The following is a 26,989-nucleotide window of genomic DNA, read 5'->3' as shown; positions in this document are numbered from 1 at the left end:
TATTCCACAATTGTGTTAATTCCTATTTGTGGGAAGAGCTTCACTGTCTGCTAAGGGAATATGTCTGAATGATGTATTCTACGGGAACATGGCAGGCTAGTTGAGATGGTAAAAGATGGTTTCAGCATTGGTCCCGTGCCAAAACTCTTGAGCTAACCGAGGTTAGGAAATCGACCTTCCCTAACTGGGTCTTGCAAACAGAATATTGCAGTACTGTTTTCTGGCCTGGAATACTGTCTTAGCTACAGATGATTTGTTTGTGTGCATCCTGCTCCAGCATCCTACATAACTTTCAGATTTTGAAGGTGTGCTCCCCATCCCACTTGTGAGGCATCTGTTGCAATGATGGCATCCGGATGCTTCTGAATAGTATCCCCTTTAACAACCACTAATTTCTTCTCCATCTTGCCTGTTCTAACTAGGTATTGCCAATCCCCTATAACTTGAGACCATGGACTTATCAGCCAGTCTTGAACTAGCCTAATGTGTAGCACTGTATTCGTAATCAAATGACTGCATGACACCATTAGACCCAGTAATTTCATCACAGTTCTCACTGTCAGAAAGGGAGACGAGTAGGTAGTGTTTTTAGATGTTTTCTCTTTCTAGGCAGTAGGGAACTATTTTTTAATATTCACTGTGAATCGTTCTAGAAATTTTATTGACATTTTTTTTAAACAACTCATCCGGACCAGTCATCAGTCCCAGTTACGGGTACACACGAATGTCCTCCCTCCTGACAATGTTGTTACCAATCTCACCTTTTTCGTAAAAACCAGTGGTGCACATTCTATTACAAACTCTAAAGTCTTGAATTGCTCATTAGAAAGCTTCACCATAAACATGAGATACCTTCAGTACATGAAAGTAAGCTTCTTTCAGGTCAAAGGTGGCTAGCTAATCGTTCTTCTCTAATTGCAGCAGGACTTCCCGATCCAGGAGTGTCATAATCTGAAATTTCTGTATTTCGATAAATTTGTTTGTCAAGTATTGGCCTATATATCAAATCATATTTACGTATTAATAAGTATTTGTTTCATGAGGTGGTACTTCTCCTGAACCTTTCAACTATAGCAAATGGATTTGTGTTTCAATGTCTCCAATTGCTGTTTTTGTATGTTTGTTTGTTTGGTAGAATTGTAAGATTTTAGGAACTCTACGCAATATTCACATTTAATATTGTTTAACCCCTAATTTGTATGTGATGGACTGCAATATTCTAGGTAGTCCTAGATTCTGCTGCTTACTGGTGTTAAATGTTGAGGGGGGCCGAAGACCCTTTTAAGGCACGAGAAGGTTCCTCTATTGGAGAAGCCTCGGATTTTGCCTCTGCCTCTAAAGTGCTGTCTGCTATGCTAATTTTCATGCCATTGGCCTTGATTTGGAAAAGTTGCTGGGATGGCTCGTTTCTGAACTCATGCATTTTAGGGCAGTCTAGCATAACCTCTATTAGTCAATGCTCTACCTCTGTGAAAGGAACACCTCACTTACAATGCCCCCGCTGGCTATGGGTTCTGGGTTTTTTCATGTCTTCAAGCCTCTGACCCTCAAGATGGCTAAATAAAGCTCTCTTGTGGAAGTAGCGTTGATTACATTTGCTTGCACTTAATTTCTGAATCCTGAAATTCAAAACAAAGAGGGTCTGGGTAATACTGTGCCTACTGTCACCTGTCTTTATCTGCAGCATCCAATGCTGGTTTTTATGCATGTTTTTACAATAGTTCTACCCTTTCCCATTACTTTTACACTCTTTTGATACAGGTCTGGCAGATGTTGGAGCATATCCTCCATTTCCTCCCACTGATGGAGTGCATATCTACTATGCAATCAACTGGAATATGCTATACACCATTGCGTGCCCACAGCCCAAGGTATTTACTGCCCCTGTATGGAGGAAGTCCTCATGTGGTCAGCACTCTTCCTATCTGTGCTGACGAGTACTGAGTCCTGCAGGAATGGTATACAGATTTATTTCATTTCTTGGAGCCACTGCTCTTTAGGTTACTGGCTTTTCCTCATCTCTACCTCTTCTTCATGGATATTATAAAATATATCATCCTCCTTCCTTTCTGGGGGTTGAGAAACCTAGTTTTCCATTTCCCTCTGTGTGTTTTAATGGCAAATCATTTAGGGTCTATATAACATGCTAAAGCATCTTGAAATGATTTTTTTTTCATCAATAAATTCTGTTTTAACGTTGATAGCATTCTTTTTCTTCTCTGCTTCATACACCTTCGCTCTCTTCAATAATACTTTGATTTTGTCTTGTTTATTCTTTGAAGTCGGTGTATTCAAAGAATCTGTTTCATTTTGAAGGTGCTAAATTAATTTTCTCTCTCAAGGTTGAAAGCCTTGGAGTTTCTTGTTTGTCCTTCGTGGCTGAATATCAGTCTCCTCTTTATTTGGATTGTGAGGTCAAGGGCATCTCTTTCCCAAACCGCGCTTCATCATCCACAAAAGTGGAGTTCATGTCTTTTAATTGTTTCTTACCAGTGGCTCTGCATTTGGACCATATGGGATAGGATTTTTCCGTATTTCTTTTGATTGACGTAGTTTTAGCACTGAGCATTGTCTTCAAACGTTTTTTAATGTAAACAATTGACAGGCAGACTTGGTTGCCATCCTTAATGGCTCCAAAGCTCCCTTTGTTGAAGGCACTGTGAAAACATGATCACTTGCCTCGGGAGTATGTAGAATATCTTCCAGGGTCGATTCCTACGCATCAACTGAGTAAGAGTATATCTAAAGAGTATATCTGTTAAAAGTCAGAGCCAGAGTGATGTTACCCCTGAGCCTCCTCTGAAAGCTCAACATCTATCTCCTCAGTAAGCAGACCCAAGTCTTCCATGGTGGAGCATTTCTTTTTTGTTTCTGGACTTCTATCTCCCCTATCAACTACATCTTCGCCCAGTATACCACAGTGATCTTAGCTTTATATACTCTGGTTTTTGGTTTAACAAATAAATAGGCATAACAGTCTTTGGACGCATGGGTCTCGAGGCAGACAGAGCATGCATACAGGGTATTCATCTGCAACGTTCGCTTGTTTGGGCAAAATGTGAACAAACTACTCAACCTATAATATGGAGCTGAGGAGACTCAAAGTAAAACATCTACCGCAATATACACTCTCCAACTATGTCAAAGACCTTGACATAAACTCTTTCTGCTCCATGTTGATTTGTTGCTTTACATCTTCATGATGATTCTCAATAAAACAATTAACGTTCATTTTCCTCGGAAACCTCTCCATTAACATTGAACCTACTAGCAGAAAAAGTCATCTAAAATGGACATCATGTACTGGAGCATTGTGGGCCTGCTGTAGTGTGTCATGCCAACTGCATGTGAATCACAATTTGAGTGCTCGGTACATTAGCACTTTTTTCAGTTCGACAGGTAAACTGACTCAATAAATAGCTCTTTATCTTTAGCTTCTTGCTGTATTAAGGTTTTACTGTTTGACACTATAGGCATACTATATATGTCAAATCAAATGTTGATATGGTTGACCAGGCATTCTGCCGTTGTTCCATATTTTTGTTGATATTGTTCACCGTTTGATGGACTACTTTTTGTTTGACTCCAAATTTACCCATGTTCCACCTTGGATCACTTGGGTTGCGCCTTTGTTTTTCATCATGATGCAACATCTGGATCCTCTTGCATGATGCCATTTGTGCTGGTAAGGTACCCGTAGTCACCCTTTGCAAAGCATGCATCTCAAAGGATTTACATGCATTGTTTTCCTTCTGAAATGTGATTCAAATACTACTACACATTTTTGTACACACTTTTGATACTCACTTTATGCTGAATGGCAGAAGTTTGAAATGACAGTTGTTCAAGACCTACCTAGAATAAAAAACATCTTGAACTTGTGATGCATTGTGATATGAAAGTTCCCATCCTTAAATTACTTTTCACCATGATGTTCCCTCCTCTAGGAAGGACATTAGATCCTACACTATTGCCATCATAACGGTTTCAGTAAGAATGCACCTAGTAGATCCAAGACAGGAGCTCCAATCTTCTTAAGGATAGGGAAGCAAAATTGAATAAGTGTTCTCTGGGACTATTGCAATAGTGTCATTTTCTAATAGACGGTGCACTGCCTCTCAACATACGCTATGAAGAGCATCTTCATTTTCTTCTAATTAGTGTTGTAAGCCTATTGAGCCGACATGAGCCCAGCATACTGTTTTTCTGAATTTTTAAGGAAGATGGTTAAGCTGTAACCAACTAGAGCACTGCAATTAGCTGCTAACATCTAAGATGTAAGGAGTAGCACCATAGTTCACACTTCCTCCCCCGCTTGTGCATTTAGCTCTTCTTTGTGACTGAACAGCAGGTATACCCGCAGGTTGGGCTCTTCCCCTAAATGAATCATTTGCATCAGTTTCTTTTCCCTTCGTTGTGTTTTTTTCATCTGCAGCGGTATCTATGTATAGCTATATACCCTTTGCCTAAAACACAAGTAGACAGAATCTTGATGGCTCTGTTAAAAAAGATAGGTTTTCCGTGCATTACTGAAGGAAAAATACTGCACCATATTTCAGAAATTAATTTGTAAGTTGCTCCAGAAAACACAGGAATGTCAAGGGTTGGAGGCGGACAAAGTATCCAAGTTCAGGTTCTGTTTGTCTGAGGTAAGGACAACTTCTTCTAGTAGCCACAGAGCCTTTTATGATATATTACTTGTGAAAAACAGGTGTTCGCAGGAATGTTCTCACATTAGAGAAACAGCTAGCAGCACAAACTGCTCCCAGAAGTTGGAAAAGCAGGAGACAGGAGATAGGGATCCTTGAAGTCAGAGAAGAAAAATATAGCAAGTTGAAGATCAGAATGAAGCTTTTAATCCAATTTTTCAAAGAAAAACGAAGGCTAAATATACATAACATATGGGTTGTAGAACCAGCAGATAAATACTACGGCTGCGTTGGGCCGCAGTGAAAAGAAGAAAGACCATTCTCAAATAGTGTACTGACAGGAAAAGGAAATGACACCACAAATCATATGAGCCCAGTAATAACAGATTGAGAAAAAAGGATACAAAAATGGTGCACCTCCGTCTTCGAACTTTTAGATCGAACATGGAAACCTGGACTAGAGTGATAGCCCTCCACTCTGCTGGGAGTCCAATAAGCTGCTGGCATCAGCCGCTTCCTTCCAAAGTCCAAAATGGTACGTGCGGCGAACGAAATGGCCGCTCTGCCGTGAAGCTCCTCCATGCGGGCTCCCAGCGGCAGTGAGCGAGATGTGATCCGCTACTCCTACCTTCCCCAGACACACGGAGCCGACTGCTGATGACACCCTGGGCAGCTAGGTGAAATTTCCACGCCGCGGGAGCAACCTAAGGCTGCGTATACGGCGGAGGGGAATCGAGGCCTCCGGACCTCGGCGCCATCTTCCCTTCTGCGCTGGTGCGCCGGGTGAGTGCGGCGCGGCTCTTGGCCGCTGTGCTTCCTTTCCCCGCTGCTCTCCCCGCTGGGCTCACGCATGCATCTCCCCTCCTCCGCGGCTCCCGTTTTTTGGGGCGCTTGGCTCCCGGCGCGCGACTGCGGCCTTCGGCCTGAGGAAGCGCCGGGGCCTCGATTTCGGGCCCGTGTTGGTTTTCGGGTGGTGGCTGTGGGGCTTGGCCGGTGGCGGTGGGGGATGGGAGCGGGGCGGCTGGGGACTCCGGCGGCGCTCTCCGGCGACACACTGCGGCCCCGCCTCACGCACGCCTGCTGGGGGGACCGTGTATCTCCCCTTACCTCCGGTGCGGGTCACCGTGAGAGGGTTGCTCCCCGCCTCACAGTACGGAGTATTACGAAGCGTCCTTGAAGAAGAGGGACCCGCATTGAGTTTGCTGCGTTGTCCATTCCCGGCCGCTGGTTTCGGGAACTTCGCGCCTGAGGGCTGGGTCCTGCCTTCCTTCCTCTGCCAACGCCTGGCCTGCCCGCACTCTGGAGGCGCCGGTGGTGAGGCCACCAAGTTGTTCGTCTGTCCCTGCCTTCTGACTGGCTGCCCGCCACCTTCGCCATTGTTGCTGCTGCTGCGCTTTTCACACGGCCTTGGTGATGGGGAAAAGGGATCCTAACCAGAGGAAGCTTAGCTTCGATAAAACATCCCTCCTCACCACGGACCCCCCGCCTGGCGCGGCCTCTGGAGCGGTCGGCCCAGCGAACGGTGGCGACGCAGCGTCCATGGTAGCCGCCATGATGGGAGAAATGCGCGCTGGCTTCAAGGCCCTGGACACTCGCTTCGACAGCCTAGAGAAAAAATAGTCGGACATTGGTTCCACGGTGCAAGCCCATGACCGCCGCCTCGACTTGGCGGAGTCCAGAATCTCAGATGTTGAGGATGGGGCCGCCAAGACACTGAAACGGCTGGAACGAGTCGAAAAAATTCTTAAAGATGTGGCCATTAAGAATGAGCACTTGGAAGCGCGTACCGGAGAAATAATATTCGTATGATTGGGGTGGCGGAGACAACTGCCACGGGCCGGTTTGATACCTTTGTGGAGCACCTCCTCATCGAACTGTTCGGAAAAGACACCTTCACGGCTGGTTTTGTCATCGAACGGGCGCATAGGTCCCTAGGGCCCAGACCGCGCACTGGGCAATCACCTCGTCCCATCATTGCCAGGATTATGAACTTTCGGGACCGGGACGCCGCACTCCGCGCTGCACGTGAGATGGGAGAGGTGCAGTGGCAGGGAAGCAGGCTGTCCTTCTTTCCGGACTACACACTCATGGTGCAAGAGGCACGCAGGAAGTACACCTGTGTCAAGGCCGCACTCCGCAATCTTGGCTTGAAATACGGCATGCTCTATCCGGCACGTCTGAAGGTGGAGGTGAACGGCCGATTCCGCATCTTCGACTCTCCGGCAGAGGCCCAAGATTTCTGTCATGGCTACAAAAAGCAACCGTGCTCAGCTCTCGGCTCTAGGCCTCATTCTCCGCCTCAGACTGACACGCAGGCCAGTGCTGACTTTTTCGCTGAAACTGGCCTAGGCTGATCATCCAATGGCACTCTATTCATGGGTCCTCCTATATGGTAGATGAGGGTTCCGCTCTGATGGGTTCAATTACGTGACCAGTAACTCGTTGGTCGCTCTGCTGGGACGCCCGCATGGGGTGGAGTTGCTTTCCCCTATGGCGAATGCCTGTTTGTTTCGATTCTATTGGGGTTTATTATCTTTTAGTTTGCAGATATGTTCTATTACAATGTACATTTTGCAATTTGTGTTCTGCACTGCTGTTCAGCGCTTGTTTGGGTTCTGCCTCTCCTGGGGTGTTGGGAGGCTGGGTGGTGGGTGGGGGACGGTGTGTATTTTTGTTTGTGGAAAATTTTCTTTGTGTTTGATTGCGAGATTCATGGTATCGGCCTGTTAGCTGAATGCTCACCGTTTGCTGTCCTTGGCTTAGCGCTATGGCCAGGTTAGGTCTGCAGTCTGGTCCTTCCAGGCTGACGTTGATGTCATGGAATGTTCGCGGCTTGAACACCACTCGGAAACGCAAACAAGTTTTGCAATATGCTGACCGTCATAAGGTGGATATCCTCTTCCTACAAGAAACCCACCTGGTGCAGGCGGATACTGTTTCACTGGCTAGGGGTTGGGGTACTCATAGAGTGTTTTCCACTTATAGTAGGTATGCACGGGGGGTTGCGATTCTTGTCCACAAGCGAGTACCCTTTGTATTTACAGGCAGTAAGGTGGATGGAGACGGCAGATATGCATTAATTTCTGGTGTGTTGTATGGGTAGAAAATTGCTTTGGTAGGGGTTTATGGCCCTAATACGGACTCCCCGGCCTGTTTCCATGACCTGCATCTAACACTACTCCACTCAGACATAGAGCTGCTGGCATTGGGGGCGGATTTCAACCTATTGATGGGCCCTGGCAGAGACAGCACGTCTTCCTCCCCAGATCGCAAGCCACTTGCTCGCGCGGCGGTGGCGGCTATTTGCTCACACTTCTCTCTGCTAGATGTAGAGGCCAGACTGCATGCTCACACCCCTGCGTTTACTCACCATTCCAGCTTCCATAACACTAGCACCAGACTTGACTATTGGCTACTCTCTCCGGGCTTGGCGGGGTGGGTGGTTGATCTCAGCACACTTCCACGCACGCTTTCTGACCACTCTCCAGTGGTGTTGACTCTTGCGGTACCGAGGTTGGGTGGGTACGAACGACAGTGGCGTTTCCCGGGAAGAGCCCTTGCAGACCCGGTCTTTACTGAAGAGATCCGCACTGCCATTGAGGACTACTTTGACATCAACACTGGCTCGGTGGCCACTTGGGCCACGTTGTGGGAGGGGTTCAATGCCACCATTAGGGGAGTCTGTATCACCAAGCATGTTGGGGCTCTGCGTGAGATTCGCGCCACTCTGAACCGAGTGGAGGCGGAGCTTTTGGCGGTGGAAGGCGAGATTCTCGCTAACCCCTCGCCGACCCGCGAAGCTAGGCGACTCGAGCTACTTCTAGAGTTCAGGGAAGCAGCGGACAGGGAGTTGCGGTTTCTGGGCAAGTACCACGCGGCACGCCAATATGGTGAGGGGGATAGGCCGGGCAGATTATTGGCTCAGCTGCTCCGTCCACCACGACAAGCTGCATACATCACAGACATAATCGACACACAAAATACGCACCATTTTTCCACCCCCGATGTTTGTGATACCTTTCTGACTTACTATCGCCACCTTTACACCTCTGCACTACCAGAGGATCGCCGAGACCCAGGGTCGTATATTAATGAAATTGCCATGGTATACTTGGAAAAATACATGCAAGACTTTCTGGCCGATCCCATTACACGGGACTCTATAATTGAAGCCATTGACTCCTTGAGGGGTTCTTCGGCGCCTGGTCTTGATGGCTTCACGGCCGACTTTTACAAGGAATACAAGGAAGAACTGGTACCCAGACTTGTAGAGGTATATGCGGAGGCTCTGGAGTCTGGTGTTCTCCCCCCCACGCTCCGGGAGGCGGTCATTGTTTTGTTGCCTAAACCGGGTCGTGACCCCTCGGTCTGTAGCTCCTATCATCCGCTGTCGCTCCTCAACCTCGACTATAAAATTTTGGCCAAGGTTCTGGCGATACGACTGGCGCTGCTGGTGGATACTATTGTTTCACCGGCCCAATCCGGCTTTGTCCCTCACAGGTCTACCTCCCTGAATCTCCGCACGCTTTTCTCGGTCCTACATAGGATTGACCCCTCCACTCCGGCAGCTGCTGTGTTTCTAGACGCCGATAAAGCGTTCGACACTCTGGAGTGGCCTTTTTTTCTGGCAGTGATGCGGAGGATGGGCATGCCCGCAGTGTTTGTAGCCACGGTGGAGCTGCTGTATACGGCACCCTCGGCTCATATTCGCTTAAATGGCACCATTACTGAGAGGTTCACACTCTCCAGAGGCACCCGGCAGGGATGCCCCCTATCTACACTCCTTTTCATCCTTGCTATGGACCCTCTAGTGCGGCACTTTCAGGAGAAACATCTCCACAGAGGGCTCCAATTCCGTACCGGTCCACTCTTAGTCTCGCTATATGCAGACGACATGGTCCTGTATGTCCGTACCCCAGAGGCCAACCTGCAACCCTTGCTGTCTGAGATCGCTCGCTTTGGCGAATACTCAGGCCTCAAAGTCAACTGGCACAAATCGCAGCAGTTTCCGCTCACCCCCGCCACCACACGGTGGTCTTGCTCCTTCCCGCTGGAATGGTGCGTGGACTCTGTTAAATACCTAGGGATCCACGTGCACCTTGACATAGTGTCCATTATTCGTCTGAACTACGGACAGGCCCTGGATTTTTTGGAGGATAATACGGACCGGTGGCTCCGTCTCCCTCTGTCTATGGCTGGCCGGATCGCTATCGTCAAGATGGTAGTCCTCCCCCGGTTTTTGTACCTTTTCAATAACGTCCCGATCCCTCTCACTAAGATATTTTTCTCCCAACTACGCACTGCCCTATTACGGCTGGTATGGGGCGGTAAAAATCCACGTGTGGCCTGGCGCACACTTACACTACCGTATGAGAGAGGAGGATTTGGGGTACCAGATTTTTATCTTTATTACTTGGTCGCGCAGTGCTCGTATGCACATCCTTGGTTTCACCCGGATGCTAGAATCGCGCATTTGAGACCGGAGGCTGATGCTGCGCTCCCTATGTCACTTAACGCAATCCTCCCCAAGGGTCTCCCCCGGGACCCACAGGACATCCACCCGCTGTCCTCCACAGACTGGGCCTGGGACAAGATGAGACGATTACTGCACATAGACAAAGTGTATTCCTCTGCTCTTCCTTTACCCAACCCTCACTGGCTCCCCATCACCGGCGAGTCAGTGATCCGTCGTACGTTGTCCAAATTCCAAATACTCACGATCGGTGACCTGTTCCCCGATGGTCATGCTTTCTCTCTGACGGAGGACTCCCGCTTCACCGACCGAACATTCATGGATGCTTTCACTTTAATGAGACTCCGCTCGATGTTACGGGCTGAATTTCCCACGTTCCCCCTTCCCCCTGAAGACAACCCCGCACTTACATTTATAATACAAAACAAGTCAGGAGCGCATGTGGTGTCCAAGCTCTATAAACTGAGCTTGGCTTCTCTTACGGCGTTGGACGGGGCGGTGCGTGCTGCATGGGAGCGCGATCTGGGCACACAGATTTCGGACGACCAATGGGAGGCATGTTGTGCTATTACCAGGGATATATCCATGAACAGTAGACACAAGCTTATACACTTTAAATTCCTGCGGAGGATGTATCACACCCCGGCGCTTGCTCACAAAATCGACACCAGTAGGCCCCACTGCTGCCCCAAATGCAACGCCCCGCAGGCGGACTTCGCACATCTGTCTTGGACTTGCCCATGGTTACATGCATACTGGCTGGAGGTCCACCGGGTTTTGGGCGACATGTTAGGACTGACATTGAGTGTTACACCTGAAATTGCGTTGCTGGGCTACGTTGCAAATTTCCCCCGCCATCTTCGTAGATTGGCGTCCATTTGCTTCCTCTTGGCCAAAAGGGAGGTGGCACTGCTCTGGTGCGCACGACGCGCTCCGACGGTCACTTCATGGCTTAGGAGTGTGGCCTACAGCAATGTGAATAGTGTGGAATATTCGGAACAACTTCCAACTTCTTCCCGCCCAACTGATATTTGGGGTCCATACCGATAATACATTGCGAAACTCGCTCAAGAAACGCCTTCCCAGTCACTTCATCCTATCACGCCAACTGGGGTGGGCTAGAGCAAGAGCGGCTCGGGAGCCGCACTCGACATCACGTTACTGTGCGCACTACTTGCGCTTGCCCCATGCTTCACGCGGCTGAGTGTATGTCGTCTGGTGGCACACTGCCCTTTACAACACTTGTTATGTCCTGACAGTATTCATTGCTCACGCGTTCCCTATGCAGCGTGTGGCACGTCGCCGCCATCGGCTCCGTCAGGATGGTGCTCCGGGCAGTGTTCCAGGGTACATTTACCTGTACAGTCCACTGTCTTGTGATTAATGCTCACCTGTGATTGTACTTTCGTGATGCCCATTCCAGGGATGCGGGATGTATGGTGGTATTTGTTGGGTCTGTACTGACAACATTGCTCATGGTGGTATTTGACACGTCGCGAGCCGGCTGACTGTATCGGTCTTGCAATCTCGTAGATATGATTTTGTTTTTGTTTTTTACTTTGCTTTAAATTTCTGTGATGTTCCTTTCTGTTTTATGGTTTTATGTTGCTATATTTCAAAATGTTGAAGCCTTGTATCGTTCTATATAACCAATTCGCAATCCTAATGTGTACACCATTATTCAACGTGTGATGTTACATATGGCATCTCATCATTGCTATAATTGCTATGTTGTTTGTTTTTTCCACTGTGGATTGCCTATTATGCTTCAATAAATTTTTTTTTTTTTAAAAAGTCCAAAATGGTGCACGCAGGGAGAGTACAGAAGGAACTCTCATCAGGACCCCAGAAGCAGAGCAGGACCTGAAACCCTTGGGATGGAGGTGTTTGCCCCAAATGCCACCAAATCTGCTGGTACCAAGATAGTCCCGCTAGAAGCCATCTGCATGAAATGACGCCGCCTGAGAGACTACGAGAGAGCAGACTGAAACCCCGGTTCGAAGAAGTTAGAAATGTTGAGCAATTGATGTCTTTGTAGGCACAGTCCTGTAGCTGGCTGCCTTCTACGGCTTCAGTGCCTACTTCATGCAATTATTGGATAATATTTGTCCTTCCTCATGTGACCAATTTTTTTTCCATCTTCTGGGTGTACTGTAAGAAATATTCCGTTTTGCCTAGAGTGACCACCTCCCTCAAGGTCATTTGGGATTTTTGTGCGAAAGGCTAACGCAGAGCGTTGTAGTTTGGTTTTGCTTCCACTGAACTCAATATACAAAGCGCTTGAAACGATTGTTCTGTATGAGAAAAGTTGAGGACTTCGGACTGTGTCAGTAAAGACCTGGACCGAAGTGGTCACCTTAATTTTGTTCCAGATGTGACATCTGTCCAGCAAATTTGTCGAACTTTCTGCTGGCTTTGTTAGTGAAGGTGGACGATTTCTTATCCTTTCCTGAGGTGGATGGGGTGGGGGTGAGGCCCCTGGAACGGGATTTTGCTGATCACCTATGAGTTGTAGTTCCAAACAGCTAACCGGTTTCTGGGACCTTCTGCCGTGGTATCTAGTCCTCTTTCTTTTCTGCACTTCGTGCTACCAGCCTGAATGTAACTGAGTTAGGAAATAAATTATTTGCAATCTCTAGAAACTCTGGCGGCATTAGCAGGTACAATATTTACTGTCTGAGTTCGATCAAACATTTGTACTGAAAAGCATGCCTGTTGCAGGCTGTTCTACGTCTTAGATGCTTTATGAATCACTGCATAAAAAAGCGTTAGATCATTGGGCAGTGACAGCTTGGCTCGGTCGGGCATCATGTGGAAAATGTTATAACACAGTCTTACACATTAAGGGATTTGCATACTCGCCTGGTTTGACATTGGGACAAATGCCCTTTGCATGACCTGGGAAAGTTGGGCTGCCATACAATATACATTTTGTTGTGTCCTGCCCTATTTTTACTATCCAGTCAGCTGAGAAATCTGAGAGTTCGCTGGTGGGCGCTCACATTTTTTGCTGTGCTGCTAGTCAGCATAGCTAGGCTCTTCAAACAGGGCACAAGAAACTGAACCCTTCAAATGTAAGTCCGATCCTATCAACCAAGTCTGTGAGCTGACAGCGAATTAGAGTACAAGATAACAGCCTTTTTACCTGTAGCCTAAGATTAGCATGTCCAGTGGTTCCAACTGTTAAACGGGTGACCAGTCTCCCAGGACTAAGGTCTCATGCTTATTACCATGTGTGCGTTGTATACTTGTGTTATGGGTGTGTTGTAGTGCAGCTGCCTGGTTGGGGGGGGTCGCAGTTTGAACATCGCCTGAATGGCTGCGCACACTGGTGTCTCACCTGCAAGCAGAGTGCACATGACAACAACACCTGCTTGTCAATGTCCTCTGGACCTCCACCCCAAAACAGTCTCCTTTGTTGGGTGGGTAGAGGGAGAGTAGCATTGCCTTCCTTTCATGTAGTGCAGGTATCCAGCAGCTAGAGTGTAAACCACACTTTCTTCCTTTTCTCCTGTTGCATTCAGCTTGAACTGGTGGTCTTCACTTAAGCTCTCTCATTGCTTGCTTCATATTTGATGCCTTTCCATGCCCCTCTTGTGTTTGTCTCTCCCCTGGAGCATTGCCTCTTTACCATCTCTCTGATTGGCCAGCTTCCATATTGCCAATGCTCACTTTCAGAGAACTTCTTTGTTCCCTTTACTTTCAATACTCCATGACAGTGCACAAGCTTTTTAGCCCTCTCCCTCGTATGCTTCTCCTGCCTCAAATTCCGACCTCTCACATTGTGTGCTATGTTTTGAGATACCATAAGATACGTATTTACAATATTTTGGAATGCATTTTTCTTTTTTGAAACAATACTTTACAGACAAACGCTGGCAAAGCCAATGGCCCAGCACTCACATTATTAAGGTGAGACCTACTGGCTTTGCCAATGCTGGTTTGGAATTTAGGACAATAACTGGCTTTTAAGCTAGCTCCGCGGGTTGTCTGCAGTTGATCGGTGTAAACTGCTGGACACGGGTTCGAGTCACAGCTTTCATAGATGTAATGCGGGCGGTCCAACCAGTGCCTCGGTTTACCAAGACTCATTACAGCGCCAAGAAGGGATAGCGTGTAGAGTGCGATGCACATTACCACGTGCACGGCTCGTGCACCGTTGCTTTGGGTCTGTTGTAACCTGCCCTATGTGCTCGGAGCCTGCCCCTCGTGCACTAACCCTCCCCCACTACAACCCTCCCTGCTTGAAAACTCGGATCCTTCAGTCGGCCACAGAATCCGCTCAGCCCGACTTGGCAATTAAAGCGCTTTGCCGGGCACAGAGTGGAGGAGATCCTTGTTGAACTTCGTTGTTTAATGCAGTGTCGGCTACAACTGCCCCCACCCTCCTCAATAGCTCACTTGTTTTAATTAATGTTCATTCGTTTGTATACTTGGGCAGCTTTTTCGTTTTTTGTTGTTGCTGTTTTAAATAGCATGAACTCGACCCGACGGTATTGGAGCGCTTTACACGAGCACCAGTTACCTTACACAAGGACTCGTTAATTTTTGTAAGCACGGGGAGATTACGTGATTTGTCCAGAGTCCCAGGATGTTGAGCCCACGCCGAGATTGCAACCTGGTTCCTCCGTTCTAAAGTCGCCAGCTCTGGTTGTTACGCCTCACCCGCTCCCTTTGTTTTCTTTTTGCTGTGCTTCAGAGCGGCAGGAGTTAAATCCCAGACGGATGCTGCAGAAAGGTCGCCTGTTCCTCCGCTAGACTGCTGTGAACGGGTAGCACTATTAATGGGAAGAACTCGCATCACAACCCGATCAACCTTTATTTAACAATTTCACGAAAAATATGGTATGTCTCGTCCAGATGCTTCAGAGCAAAACCTGCAAACTATTCATGGTAGAAATATTATATTTAGGAATGGGTGTCTGGCTCTGTGTGTGTGTGTCTGGCTCTGTGTGTGTGTGTCTGGCTCTGTGTGTGTGTGTCTGGCTCTGTGTGTGTGTCTGGCTCTGTGTGTGTGTCTGGCTCTGTGTGTGTGTCTGGCTCTGTGTGTGTGTCTGGCTCTCTGTGTGTCTGGCTGGCTCTCTGTGTGTGTCTGGCTGGCTCTCTGTGTGTGTCTGGCTCTCTGTGTGTGTCTGGCTCAATGTGTGTGTCTGGCTCTGTGTGTGTGTCTGGCTCTGTGTGTGTGTGTCTGGCTCTGTGTGTGTGTGTGTCTGGCCCTGTGTGTGTGTGTGTGTGTGTGTGTCTGGCTCTGTGTGTGTGTGTCTGGCTCTGTGTGTGTGTGTCTGGCTCTGTGTGTGTGTCTGGCTCTGTGTGTGTGTGTCTGGCTCTGTGTGTGTGTGTCTGGCTCTGTGTGTGTGTGTCTGGCTCTGTGTGTGTGTGTGTCTGGCTCTGTGTGTGTGTGTGTGTGTCTGGCTCTGTGTGTGTGTGTGTGTCTGGCTCTGTGTGTGTGTGTGTGTCTGGCTCTGTGTGTGTGTGTCTGGCTCTGTGTGTGTGTGTCTGGCTCTGTGTGTGTGTGTCTGGCTCTGTGTGTGTGTGTCTGGCTCTGTGTGTGTGTGTCTGGCTCTGTGTGTGTGTGTCTGGCTCTGTGTGTGTGTGTCTGGCTCTGTGTGTGTCTGTCTGGCTCTGTGTGTGTCTGTCTGGCTCTGTGTGTGTCTGTCTGGCTCTGTGTGTGTCTGTGTGTATTTGTGTGTGGGGCTCTGTGTGTGAGCAATGCCAATAGCTCTAACTTTTCCAAAGGCGAAACCATTGCATTGTAAATGCTTGTTCTCTTGATAGAGTCTATTAATGTAGCAAGGATAAACTACCAAGGAAAAGGAACATTGGAGAAAGGAATCAAATCATAGCGTGACATGCTCTACCTTCTCGCCCGGAGTCACGGACACTCTCCAGACGCAGTGTACATAAGCGGAATATCCTCCTGGGAATCCAGGAGATGAGAAGTTCCCCTGACTGTCCTGTAGAGTCTCACCGCAGGCTGCAAGAGAAGAAAGATTAGACAATGAAAGAGCTGCCTAGTAAAAACATCCAGTTTCACTAAGATACAGGTGTGACTAACGAGTCTTTATGGTGAGGTACAAGAGTCAGGCCAATAATCGCTATGATGAAAGAAACACTCTTGAGCCAGAAGACCATCAAGCATTGTCACCAAAACTTTAACCTTCACTCAAGCATGGACATCAATGATCGCCAAACACGATTTATTTCAGGTCTCTGTTTCCGAAAACAAACAATGTGTACAAGTGGAATCCACCACATCTTCGCCAGTTCCTATGTCGGGCAAGGTGCCACATGATGTTATCTCTATAAGTGGGGCAACTGGGAGTATTCCTCAGCGGACAAGACACTGCTACCCACCAATATGATCAAAACATCGAGCTATACTTTAAAGTGCCATCAGCAACGACATACTGTCTGGACGCCATTCAAAACTGTATGTCTGAAGTGTATCTGAAACTCAATCCAACAAAGACTTAGTTCAATTTCATAAAGGAGGAACCTTTGATCCCTTCATTCACAAATGAATAAACAATATGAACTTTAGATGGCTTCTCTACGGTAACCCATCCTCCGCTGAATTCATAAGCTTCTTATTGATATGGTGATATATCAAAAAAACATCATGAGAAATGCACAAATGGCATAATTCCAACTAACTTTCTTGCACAAAATTAAGTTCTTCTGCTCCCTTATTAATCATTTGTGGTCCACTACCTCGATGTATCATACATTTACGAGGCAACACAATTGTCGCTGTTCTCCCAGAGTTCTCACTGATACTCATCAAAGCCATTATTCGTGAAGTGGCTCAACTAAACACCAAGTAAAGAAAGTTCCCGCTCATCTCCCAGTGCATATCCCTTACATTGTAAGAACTGCATTGTCTCGCTTTCATGCCCAAATCCACTATTGCATGATCTGTAAGGAACTCCAAATGGGTAAAGCAGATTAAATGACTTCTAATAAGAGTAGTAGAGAGAAACTGGGAGTGCCTCCTTCACTATGTTCCTGCTTCATTTATTGCTATATTATTAACGCAATTTATAAAGGAGTCACTCCTGAATTACTGGATCTGGGAGTCAGTATAGGGTTTCTGAGGAGGAAATATTGTAGCACCAGTGGATAAGCCTTTAAATTTCTCAGCAGATTCCCTAAGTGTCTCATAGGTTCGAAAATATAAGGGATAAACAGTGTGCCTCTAAATTTCTTGAGAGAGCTGGCGATCACCACAACAGAATCACAGAAGCCACAAAGAACGGAGTATGGGCAACTTCTCTGTAGGGATGAAACAGCAAGAGGAAAGACAGACTCTGGAGACAAAGTGGAATTTGAGAAGGGCCAATGAAGAGAGCTATTGGAAGTCTTGTAAACTGCAACACTAAATTAAATCTTGATGCAGATAGACACATATTTACATGCTACCATTAGCTCACAGTCATCAGTCTGACAACAGACTCCGTGTAATTTGATTACCTGTGCACAAATCCAATCATTTTCAAAACAGTATATATTCTCTTCTTTATATTACCAAATCATATACCACATAAAAACAGAACGCATTATGAATCATATCCAGGTGCCTTATTCTAACTCCAGTCCTAGAATATTTGGAGAAAGGGCAACTTTCCCCAAATATTCCAGGAGGCTTATTTACTATTCTAACTCCAGTCCTGGAAGATTTGGGGAAAGTTATAAATTCCCCAACAATTTTTAGAACAGGTTGAAAAGTAGTAATTTTGAATGTGAGATAAGACTGTTTGGGGCACAAAACTAGGAAAACTGCTTATTAGCCAAATAAAATGACACTGTTTATTCTGTTATACCTATTTTTAGTCCAAGTTCAAGGTTTCCCATTTTAGCAAATTAGGCAACTGAGGCCATGGTGAAGAGAGTCATTTTTCAAGAATAAGACAATGTGATCAAATGATTCCAAAATGGTAACAAGGCGCCCTAATATACGTGGAACTGGCCTGGGGGACAAAATGAGGGAAGAATATTGAAAAAAAAGTGAAAAATCAGCATGAAAGAGAGGGTGAAACAAAAATGAAGACAGCAAAGGAACAAAGAGGTAAACAAATAACAACTGGATTTTCTTTTTTCAAAGTTTTTATTGGCATTTAAAAATATAGTAACAAAGAAAACAATATGTAATTACCATTAGGAGGTGCATGCCAGCTATACTGATGTGGACTTGACAAAAGTGAATGTCGAAAAGAATACATTTCGACAGATACAAGAGTGATGAGGAGTTAGTAGCTGGGCTTATGTGTTGCCCCTTCGCTCCATCACACCACTTTTCATTTCAGGTGACAATTCTCCCTTCAGGGATAACAAACGTTTCTGCTTATAGAGACATCCCAGTGTTCATATAGTGGTCTTTTAAGGAGCATATATTGTAAGTGCCCTGCTTTCTCCCACGTAAGGAGAGGGAATAACAGTTTTGCAGTGTTGTGCTAAATCACGATGTGCTATTACAAAACCCTGGCTTACTAGTGCGTTTATGTACAGATGTGCAATGAAGCCGTCAAAGATGTGAAGAACAGTGCTGTAGTGGGTGGGATCGGCCGACTCAGTGCATGCGTAAAACTTTTTAGGACCTCCCTCCAGAAAACCGGCATAATCAGGCAAGCCAAGGTAGTGTGGAGTAAGCCGGGCTGTGCAGTGTGGCATCTAAGATGCATTGAAGAGGAAGCTCGATACACTTTGTCATGTTGGACTTATATGTAATGAACTCAGAGTGGAAACACTTCAATTGAATAAGGCTGTGGTTCAAAAACTGTGGTCCGGGGACCCCTGGGGGTCCGCAAAGCTTCTTCAGGGGGTCCACGACTACTTAGATAATTACATAATATTAACAGATTAATTAGGTGTGTATAAAAATAAAAAAGCTAAATGTACAATTAAAATGTTTAAAAAGTACTGTAAATGTAAAGGAATTTGAAATTGAAGGCAAATAAATTGAATTAGTATCTCAGATCGATTTGTGAGAGCAGTGCAAGTGCATCAACCAGAATATAGTATGGATGATGAGTAGCCTCAATTGAATTTAGAAAAGCTCCAACCTTTCTATTAAAATTTAAAAAAATTATTTTATTTATATGTGTTTGCGAATTAATATAATTTACCAACATTTGTGTGTTTGTTTGATGAATACTTTTTTCTGTATTTTTTGTGTATTGTTTTGGGGTTCAAATCATCAACAATGCTTAGGCCAGAGTGCTGGGCATCCAGTTATGACTCATGGGAGGTCCCCGGTTTCCAGTAATGATTCAGTGGGGGTCCTCAAGTTCCAGTAATGATTCATTGGGGGTCCCCAGGAGTCAAAGGCTTGGGAACCAATGGAATAAGGCAATACAGGCCAACTATGGCCACCTCCTGAGGTGACGTAAGAGTGCCTCACCAGTCACCACTTTCAAATGTCACCAGTGGGGAGATGAGAGATAGACTGAAAACACAAGCACTCATTTTGAGTGCTTGAGCACAAAGAAAACATTAGCTCCAAAAAACTGGAGCAGCAGATGATCACAGGTGCTTGAGGGGAGGACCAAACGCAAGGAGAGGACATGACGCCCACATGCTGTGACAAACGAGAATGAAGGAAATTAGAATGATGCTGAAGCAAACAAATGGAGAGCTATGGGAAGACTGGAAGCCCTCTGTGTGTAAACAACATGCATTGCAGAGACAGCGCATGCGCTATCTAGGCGGAACCTAAGAATGAGTGCAGGCTTGATTGGGAAAACAGGGTTTTCAGCTGAGAGATGCCAATAAGATCCCGCTGTGAGATTCCCTAAACAAAGATGACCTGAGTCAGTCGTAGATACACCCAAAAGGAGTCTCCCGAGTCCTACAGATCAAAACATAGTTTGATGCAAGGGGGAAGGCCCCAGTGGTAGGTGACAGGGGCTGGGTGCTGGGCTCACACTATACAAATAATGTACCGGTGAGCAGTCTTCCAAAACGCACCCTTCTGACAGGTAGGCTGAGAACCAAAATGTTTTAGCAGCCATTTCAACGGCACAGTAGCCAGGACAAAGAACAGGGGGTGAAGGGGTCGTCTCTGCATGGACCCTGTTCAACTTATATAGTGCCTGCTGTTACAATCCTATAGCTTTGTGCTGGGGTGAAATAAATGGCTGTTATACACCGATTTATGTTATCAACATCTGAAAAATGGCAGGTTGAGTACCCCAGTAAGGGCTCAAAATGTGACATACAGATCGCACACACGCCACTGCAATAGATACATGAATCCACTGAGCTATCATGCTGGCTAAACAAGGATCTATGGGAAACAAACAGAGAACGGAAGAGAAAGGAATACGCTGGCAGGAAGCCTGGAGGAGGGGTATCTGAAAAGAAGTAAGTCTTCGAAATGATTCAGGTATCAGCACAGCCACAAGAGAAGAGACCCTCCTCTTCCACAGTACTCAAGAGCCAGGTCAGGCTTTTCTACAAAAGGATGGTGGTGCTCATCTTCAAGCAAAGCTTCTCGGTGACAGAAGTGCCACTCCTACTGATAGAGCAAGATTTCGCATCGCGACTTGCTCGAGTCAAGAACCTCGAAATCTGTTATAATCCTGTAATCCCAAGTTTTCGTTTTACTAATTTTATGTATTTCGAATGTGCGTGTGTATCTTAGTGATGCTTGTGGATGTGTTGTCTACTGACACAGCTCATGGATTTCTGTTGGTCAATACCGAAATGGTTGCGATCAGATCAATGGTTTTGCAGAACAGACTTGCGCTTGATACCTTATTAGCAAAAGAGGGCGGAGTCTGCCGGATGTTGAAGGCGCAACATTGTTGCACTTACATTCCGGACAAAAGTGTGCAGCTCAAAAGATATGTGAAAAACATTACTAATTTGGAAAAGGAACTCAAACCACTGGAGGTTGACAGTGCCTGGAAGAGACTGGTCGATGGTCTCTCCAATGTAGGTCATTGGGTTGCTAGTTTAGGTAAAAGCTTATTGGTTAAGGTACTGATGCCAATTGGAGTGATAGGGTTTATCCTATTTCTCATATTCGTCTGTTGCAAATGTCGCAAACACACAAAGAAGTACCCAGGGAATGCGAGAGGTGTGAAAAGAAGTGTGGATGAACTCGAATTAGAAGAAATGAATAATCAGATTTACAAAAGGGTGAAAAATTCTCACCCTACCAAAAATGAGAAAGAGAAACTGAATCGCCTGTTGGAGGAGATAGAGTTGTACAAAGTGTGAAAGAAAGTTGGCATCTGGTTCCGTTATTTTGTGATGATAGTAAATATCATCAAAGAGGGGATTGATAGAGCAAGATTTCGCATCGCGACTTGCTCGAGTCAAGAACCTCGAAATCTGTTATAATCCTGTAATCCCAAGTTTTCGTTTTACTAATTTTATGTATTTCCAATGTGCGTGTGTATCTTAGTGATGCTTGCCTATGTGTTTTATTAATACAAATAACCCTTGTAAATAAAAATGGCCGCTGCTTGAATTTTGCTTCTGCGCATGCGTTAGATATAATCACGTGACGTGACGTAGTTACAGTTTGGAGGGAAAGGGTGCGCATGCGTAATAGCCATAAGATGCAGCTTGATGTGATAACGTGGTGAAGCTTGCGCCGCTGCTCTTGTGATATTGTCTGTTGCACTTACCCTAAATCGCATAGTATATTTTTATGATGATAAACCTGAAGTACGAAATCACAACATGTAATACATTCATTTATTTCTATGTGTTAATTTGTTTTCACTTACTTTTCATGTGTCCTCGGCACGGAGGGGTGATGGGGGTTTGTGAGTCCATTTTGGAGTGCGGTACTGCGCAGGACCAGAAGTAGCGAGGTGCCATTGTCACAGCGCCAAGAGAAAGTCGCTGCCAAGACGTGCCTGGGAAGATGCACCTTCACCCAGCCAGAGAGACCAAATTGTGCTACATTATATACAATGTATTCTTTCCTATTGTATTCAGTGAGACTTCTCATGGGAACCCCAATCTTGCTAGGCGGTACCCTAGAATGTAATTTAGGCCTTAGAAAAGTCTGTTCTGATTGGTGTGTTAACCCATCCTACCTTAGGACCAATCGAAATTGGGGATTCTGACACTTTGCAACATTGGGGGGTGGTACACTGACCCGAAAACAGTATAACTAGCCTAGGTTCACCTAGGTAATTTGTCCGACTTGTCTGAATAGCTGACCTGTCACTGACCCAATGCACTCAATAGGTGACTGAATACAGAGGTGCTGCGGAGCACTCTGTCCGAATTTGACCATAGACTCAAAGGTTTTACTAAACCTTAAGTGCTGGCGGAGCACTTTTCTGGGGAGTTCGCTAACCCAATCGGGGTTCTGACTGATAGCTGCAGAGAGGGTATAGCGCAGGCGTTGCTTCCAAACTGCGGGTGCTGGTCGTGCCTTGGTGGTCCTGTCCTGATCCTAATCTGGATTTCCTGTCCGGTCCTGGGGTGTCCAGTCTGCACCTGCTGTCCCGTTGATGACTGTCCTTCCTGGGGGTATTTCCTGTCCTTAACTGACCCGTGGCCAGGGTTGGTTTTCACACCAGTCTAGGTAAATATCTTGCTGAAACTCTAAACTGCACCTTTCTATTTTTCTGTCTTTGCTTCAATAAAGACATACTTTTGCATACGTTAATTTTCCATGCTTTCCGCAGTCTATTATATGAAAGTCATTGCATTACTTTTCCCTAGCATGTTCCTATGTTACCCTACCTTTTAGAGGATATTCTTTCCACACTGCCTATGAATTGTAAATGTGATTTACAAGTTTTCTTCTGCGCTCTGATTTGAAGTAACGTTCCTAGAATTATAGCGTGTTTCCATTTCTCCCTTTCTATAGATGTATAGGAGTCCTAGTTTAATTCAGACTTATAAAGTACGTTCCCATAGTATACGTTTAGTACATGCATAAGCTTGTCCATTTATAGATGTCCATCCTTGAATTCCACTTTAACCTCTACTTAGCGTGTTACCTGTCTCACTATTTTTAGAAATCTAAATGTTTGCACTTACTTTGTTCCTTTATGGATACGTGATTTTCGTCATCTTGATTATTGACTGCCTTTTAACTGTAAACCTTATAATTTCCTAAACTGATTTCTAGATAAAATTGTTTAAACTTCCCAGTTTTCCGTGGTCATTTGATAAATATCAAAGTTATTTAAAGTTGGGTTTGCATATATTTCCTGCCTTTCCTTTTACAGCTAGCTCCCTGACCCATCGAGGTCATAGGTACCCGTAACGGTGGATGGTAAGTCGGGTACTCTAGAAACAATCGAAAGGACTCATGGTTATTGGTAGTAGATTGTGAGGTCATCTGATTAATGTATATATAGTGAATTAAAGTATATAGGCCCGAAACCTAAGTGGTGAAAATATTGGTCGGGTGACCTGCGATCTCTATCAGTAATTTACTGGTAGCAGAGGATGGTTAGGGAATAGTTAAAGGTTAGGTAGGACTAGTTGAATTAGCTAAGTTGGATGCTGCTAGGTAGGAAACCTTATTTGCTGCTACGAGGGTAGGCAGTTCAGGGGAATTGATCACTCGCTTGAAATGTTTACTTTGAAAAGTTATGAAATGTTTTAAAATTGTTATTCTTGTTATTATATTGATATATGTACTAATACATTCGTTCGTAAAACGTCTTCTGTGTTGTCGGAAATCCCCGGGGAATTGAATAGCGAGTGGTGAATAGAATCCACTTGCTTTGAGGTCACTGGCCCAAGGAAAGTTGGTGCGGGTTAGGCAGAACTGGAAGCACTAACTAGGGTTTTCTGAATGTATGATTGAATACATGTTAGCAACGAGGTTCATTGGCAAAATTCCTATTGTGGCATAACCTAGTAAGGGTCACACCGGAAAAGTAGCAGGTTCATCGGAGCTTGGGTGAAAGCAAAGGGGCTCGCTGGTGAAACTTTAGACTTGGATATATCCCGGAAAAGTGGATGAGTCTAGGGAAGTAGCAGGTTCTCCAATGCTTATGTGAAGGATAGGCAGAAGAGATCTATCCGTAGTGTGTGAAAAGTAAATGGAAGTAGTTTACTTGCAGTGAAACAAAATTCTTTCCTGTCTAGACACTTGAGTACAGTGGCGAATGTGTATTCGTTGTAAAATAACCGAGCACTAGCACTTTAGAAAGAAAGAAAGTTTCCGTTACCTTGTAAAGAGGGTGTCAGGCGCGAAGCTGCTCTGACGTCACTCTGTGCCGCGCTGGGATTGGTAGACGCAGCGGGTGTGTAGCGGAGCTGGAATTGTAAAGGAGGGGTGAGTGCCGAAGCGTGAGAACTGTCTCACGAAAGGGCCGCGCACCCATTGGACGAGAATATTTGAATCCGTGCACTTCATTGGTCGCACGAAAATAAAAGACGTATTTGGATTGGAAGTGATTTTGTAAACAAAGTCACTCGTAGAAATCATATGTGGCATTCGTATAGACCGCATAACAGACCTGATCCACGGAATATGGGATTTGAGAACGATCAGTGGAAAGGTGTTAAAAACGACATTATGTACGGAAACAAAAGAAAATTGTCTCTTGTAAACAAAGTGAAGAATTATTTCAAAAAGGACAAGCCGATTAAAACTAGAGAAGGTGTTGTCATACCGCCACCCAACACTCCCGCATCTTTCATGATGTTCGATAAAGGGTACAACACATGTGTATGGTTGGAAAACTGGGCGGAATACACGAAAGATGACGGAGTATTGGCTTTTCCGTTAGAGGGTACCTTTAACAGCAGGATTCTATTCAATCTGAGAACCCGAATGAATGATTTACATCCCAGACCTAGATTAACGCAGTACGAAGCACTAGAGGAATGGGAGATTGAGGCTTTTGAAAGGGATAAGCCCCGAATGGATAAAGGGTTAACTAAATTTTATCCAAAATTGAAGCAGGAAACCCGAGCTAAAAAAATGAAACAGTGGAGACAGAATATGATTGTAGAAGGGCTGTTTCCAATGATGCCAGTGGGTGATCCTCCTGGAGGGGAAAAGAAGACAGAGAAGTGCAAACATTGGGTGCCTATTGGAGAGTCGGATGATGAATATGTTTATGAGAAGTCCGCCTCCTTACAATGAAAGAAATAGACCTTGCAGTGAAGGGGATAATTCTCGAAGACTTCATCTCCAGGATGAGGCCAGATCTGCCAGTGTAGGAGGGGGTTGCCTCATACCTCCCTATACCGAGAGTTTAGGTCCCGTAGATACAAGAGATCTTTATCCAAGATTACCAGCTAGTGGGGATGTAAGATACTCTCGTGAAAGCGACTTTTTCTCGAGACCTCCCTACGAAGGTGAGGCGAGACCATCCGGTTCAGGAATACCGTTCTTACAGCCTCTATATGGAAAGGAACCAAGATCCCTAGGTACAGGAAGTTTGTTCCCAAGACCTAAATATGGTGAAGGACCAAGTGAGACACATCCCACTGCCCCGAGTTATGCTCCCACTCTGACCCCACAGGTGTTACATGACAAATCATTAGAGAGATTATTAGAAATAAAAAAGAGCGAGAAGCTCTAGCAAAACAGAGAGCAGAGATAGTTCAGAGAATCTCCCAGTTGAATACAAGCCCTGAAGCCTTGACAATCCCAGTAACTATTGGACCAGTGGTTCCGTTGTATGGGGACCGACAAGAGAGTCCAAAACCTCCAGTCATTACTCCAGTCATAGCACAACCCAGACCAGAACCCTTAATCGTAAATGAACAGACGAGCGAGTGCGAGTCTGAAGTCTCACTATTGGATCTGCCCATTAGGAATACAGGGAAAAGGATGCAGAAAAGACAATCCTTTCAATACGAGGGAGATTCAAATGGAATCGACTTCGGGTACTAAAAGTGTTACACTAGTTACACCTGAGGAAATCGAAAGATGGAGTCAAGAATTAGAAAAACAAACCCCACAGACGAAACCTTTAGATCTCTACAAATTGAGAGTAGAAATAGAAGAATTAATGGCAGGAAATGTAGGATTAGACCGATTAAATACTTACTCTGAAGAAGAGCTGTTGTTCATTTGCAAAAGTCTTACCCGCAATGCCCGAGTACTCCATGAGAAATTGACAGACACTGCTGCTAGCATGGGAATAGATATTTCAAAATCGAAACCCTTACAGAAACCGTACAGAGCAGATTTCTCAGACAAAGATTTAGAAAACCTGAACGTGTCAGGAAAGAAGGCGCAGGTCAAAGAATTATTGACAGTGTTGCAGAAATGGGGAGATGTAGAAAGATGGAAAGCCAGGTGGGCCAGGAAAAAAGACGAGGCTAGATCTAGACAGGCGACCCCAGAATTCGTTCTAAAGGAAGCTGACAAGTCAGAGCAGTTATACCCTATGCGTGAAGTGCCAGGTGGAAAATACGTGCACGTTCCGTGGTCCAGACAGGATATTGTGTCCTTTACAAATGATTTCCCAAAGTTGCGGGAAAAACCCGTGGACTGGTACAGACAGGTGGAAAGATTTGTAAAGGTGCAAAAATGCCTATGGAAGGACCTGGATGGGTTCTTCGATATTGTGGTCCCGGTGGATTTATGGACTGAGTGTAAGATCGCCATAGGTTGGCCTAGTGAGGAATACCCGAGGGACCATGTCACAGGCGCACCCTCTAATGAAGTGATGAAAAAATATGACCAGGTAATATTGCACCTAAAGGGAAAGGTACCTGCAAAGGAAACTGATTGGACCAAGATAGACAGAACCACGTAGGAAAGGGATGAGACTGTACACTCCTTTTATGAAAGACTGTTGCAGGTGTTCAAAACATATAGTGGCATAGATAACATCGAGATGAAGGACATGACCCATTTTATTTACAGGTTTGTAAATGGTTTAAGACCCGAAATTTGTCAGTGGATAAAAGATAACAAAAT

The 26,989-nt window shown here is 45.6% G+C and overlaps 1 protein-coding gene across 1 annotated transcript in view; it reads right to left on the bottom strand.

Annotated features, from left to right (window-relative positions):
* Positions 1-26,989, bottom strand: part of BMP1 (bone morphogenetic protein 1) — a 569,977-nt gene that overhangs the window by 200,022 nt on the left and 342,966 nt on the right. The window contains exon 8 of the mRNA XM_078666375.1: positions 15,981-16,096. Coding sequence (XP_078522501.1) covers positions 15,981-16,096 — 116 coding nt within the window. The remainder of the gene's footprint in view (positions 1-15,980; positions 16,097-26,989) is intronic.

Source organism: Lissotriton helveticus, chromosome 11, assembly GCF_964261635.1.
Source record: "Lissotriton helveticus chromosome 11, aLisHel1.1, whole genome shotgun sequence".
NCBI lineage: Eukaryota > Metazoa > Chordata > Amphibia > Caudata > Salamandridae > Lissotriton > Lissotriton helveticus.
This window is presented reverse-complemented; position numbering and strand designations above follow the sequence as displayed.